The 2,494-nt window shown below is 46.8% G+C and overlaps 1 protein-coding gene across 1 annotated transcript in view; it reads right to left on the bottom strand.

The window, feature by feature from the left end:
- Window positions 1–152: 152 nt before the first annotated feature.
- The window catches only part of VEGFA (vascular endothelial growth factor A), a gene marked incomplete at its 5' end in the record, with an annotated part of 9,018 nt that continues 6,676 nt past the window's right edge, over window positions 153–2,494 (bottom strand). The window contains one exon of the mRNA XM_009071542.1: window positions 153–356. Within this exon, the coding sequence (XP_009069790.1) occupies window positions 335–356 (22 nt within the window). The remainder of the gene's footprint in view (window positions 357–2,494) is intronic.

Here is a 2,494-nt window from a genome sequence, read left to right as displayed (position 1 = left end):
ACATATATATATATGTATATGCATGTATACACACATATATATGTATGCTTGGGAAAACCCAACAAATACACCCCTATAGTCTTCCTGGCTCTGTTATTTAGCAGCATGAAAAGAAAAATAAAATAAAACAGTTCAAAACCCAAAGGTGAATTCTGTGCGGCGGGTGCTTTGGGGAATGTTCCTTCCGGAGTCCATCGTCCGTACTGAAAGTGCTGTGCTCTACCGATCCTTCATTTTTAGGGTTCATTTGGATTAGTGTTTTGTTTTGTTTTTTTCTGTCCAGGAGAGAAATCAGGCTCCAGAAACAGGGCTGTTCCCCCTTCTTTTCCGCTGCTCACCGTCTCGGTTTTTCACATCTGTCAAAGACGAGAGGGAAGGAAAAAAAAAGAGAGAACAGGGGTTAATGTTTGTGATGGGGGTGCAAATATGACAGGGAAGGGAAGGAAAGGTGGTGGATAACGTGTTTAAGAGCACATGGTGTTAAGGCATGGCATGACGTCACTGGTGGGGTGAAGTGCTGTGCAGCTGGGGCAAATCTGAGAATCTCGACCCCACGAATGAGTCGATGAATTCTATTCCCCCAAGATCACCCAAATGGAGTGGAGGGGATACTCCATTGTGTGGAGGGGTAAATTTAGGAGCAGAATCAGTGGTTTCCTCACAGATGAGCACAGTGTCTTGTCTGCACCCTCTCACACCATGCACACACACATACACAGAAAAACAAGACTAAGCAATGCATGCGGAATGACACAGGCCCTCAGCTCTCCACCTAGCCTCTTGTTTGGGTTGGAAGCAATGCAGACAACAAGGCCTCATGCAGGCAAGAAGGTGAAAAGTAAGTGCCTTTCATTCCACTAGCTGCCATGAGCAGGAGTTAGCACCGGAGAACAGCAGTGGCCTGATGAAGCAGCAGGAGAAATGAGAATATACCCTCCCTTATAGAGCCCAATTCTAATTCTACAAGAAAGACTATGAGGAACATCAGCTCAACCAGTTTTTTATCTGGAAATTGATAAGCTAACCCCTCCTATGACTCCTTCCTATCATTCTGGCCAACACACCATCTCTGGAAACCTTCCTTAGCATCAATTATCCTATCACAGAGAGTGACTATTAAGGAAAAATTAGTAAACTCCTTCTGCCATCATGACTTCTTTGGGGTATTATTTGGGTTTTCTTTGCATTTGTTACTATTTTTCACCCTTCAAACACTGTGGGGTAATTTTCAGTTACTCTGCGCTTTGGGAACAGGACCCAGGGGGCAAAGGACAACATTAGGTCTGGTCTCATGCTTCACGGGTTTTGCTCACTAGAAGTTTAACTCTAGAAGCTGCTCTATTCTGGCCCCTCCATCACTTACTTTCCCGCTGAAATTACAGCACCCCAGAAAAATCCTCTGTATAGAGAGACTAGTTTCCACCATGCTGGCAGTGCCAATGCCTCTCTGGTCTGGGCACAAAACATTTTCACACGCAAGGGAAGCACTTGCTACTTCTAGCAGCCTTAGCCACCTAGACAATGGATGTCTCCTCTTTCAAGAGGCAGCCACAGAGGACCCTGGATCTCTCTCCCGTATTTTCTCCCATCTGGCCACTGCCACTACCATACCCACTTGACATGAAGAATCTCCTAGATCTCTGTGAACAGGACCCGAGTTCAGAGTCACAGCCAAGCGATTAATCAGCAACCCCATTTCTATGTCTCTCTCTAGACAGGTAAGATGCTCCTGCACCAGAGGTGCATATAGCTGGTGCAAGTCAAGATACCCCATTGAGATCAGCAAAGTGCTCAGGTGAGAACCAGGAATCAATTTCTGCATATGTCTATGTCACAGATGGTACATGACAGCACTCAGACGACACATGCACAGCATGGATTCCTGAACACTAACCCCACAGTGCCTTTGCATCTCTCACCTCACACCTGAAATACACACCTCTGCCTGCCTTCACCTAGCGACAGACTTAATTCTGCTGTATCCCATGTCACAGCCCTGAGTGCAGCCCCTCAAACCACAGCTCTGGACAGGACATGGACAGGGAACCATGAGCACAATGCAAGAGGACAGGGTACTCTTCCCGGCTTTTAGAAGAACAGAGGCAAAGGAGCATGTAGGCACAGGTTTGACGGAGGCCTTCCTCAATCTGCACACAGCAGAGTCCACAGGCTGCATCAAAAGGGCTTGAAAGACAGCAGTGGTCAAATCCTAGTCAGCTAAGGATTTGTCTTTGTCCAACAGTATGCTTAGAGTTGCATACAGACAATGTACAGAGGGCTACAGACCCTTCCCTGGCTACCTCAGCAACATAAACTCCATTGTATTCTACAATAAAGGATACCTGAGATTCAAATGCCCTGCCTCTGGGAGACATCCCTGTCCAATTCCTGACAGCACACCTGAAATGCACAGCTGCCCTCTGACACACGGAAACTCTGTCCTCATCCCAGTTAGTTCCTCTGCCCTCTGGCCCACGTAGGACAGAGAAAAGAA

Source organism: Acanthisitta chloris, unplaced genomic scaffold, assembly GCF_000695815.1.
Source record: "Acanthisitta chloris isolate BGI_N310 unplaced genomic scaffold, ASM69581v1 scaffold39043, whole genome shotgun sequence".
NCBI classification, from domain to species: Eukaryota; Metazoa; Chordata; class Aves; order Passeriformes; family Acanthisittidae; genus Acanthisitta; species Acanthisitta chloris.
This window is presented reverse-complemented; position numbering and strand designations above follow the sequence as displayed.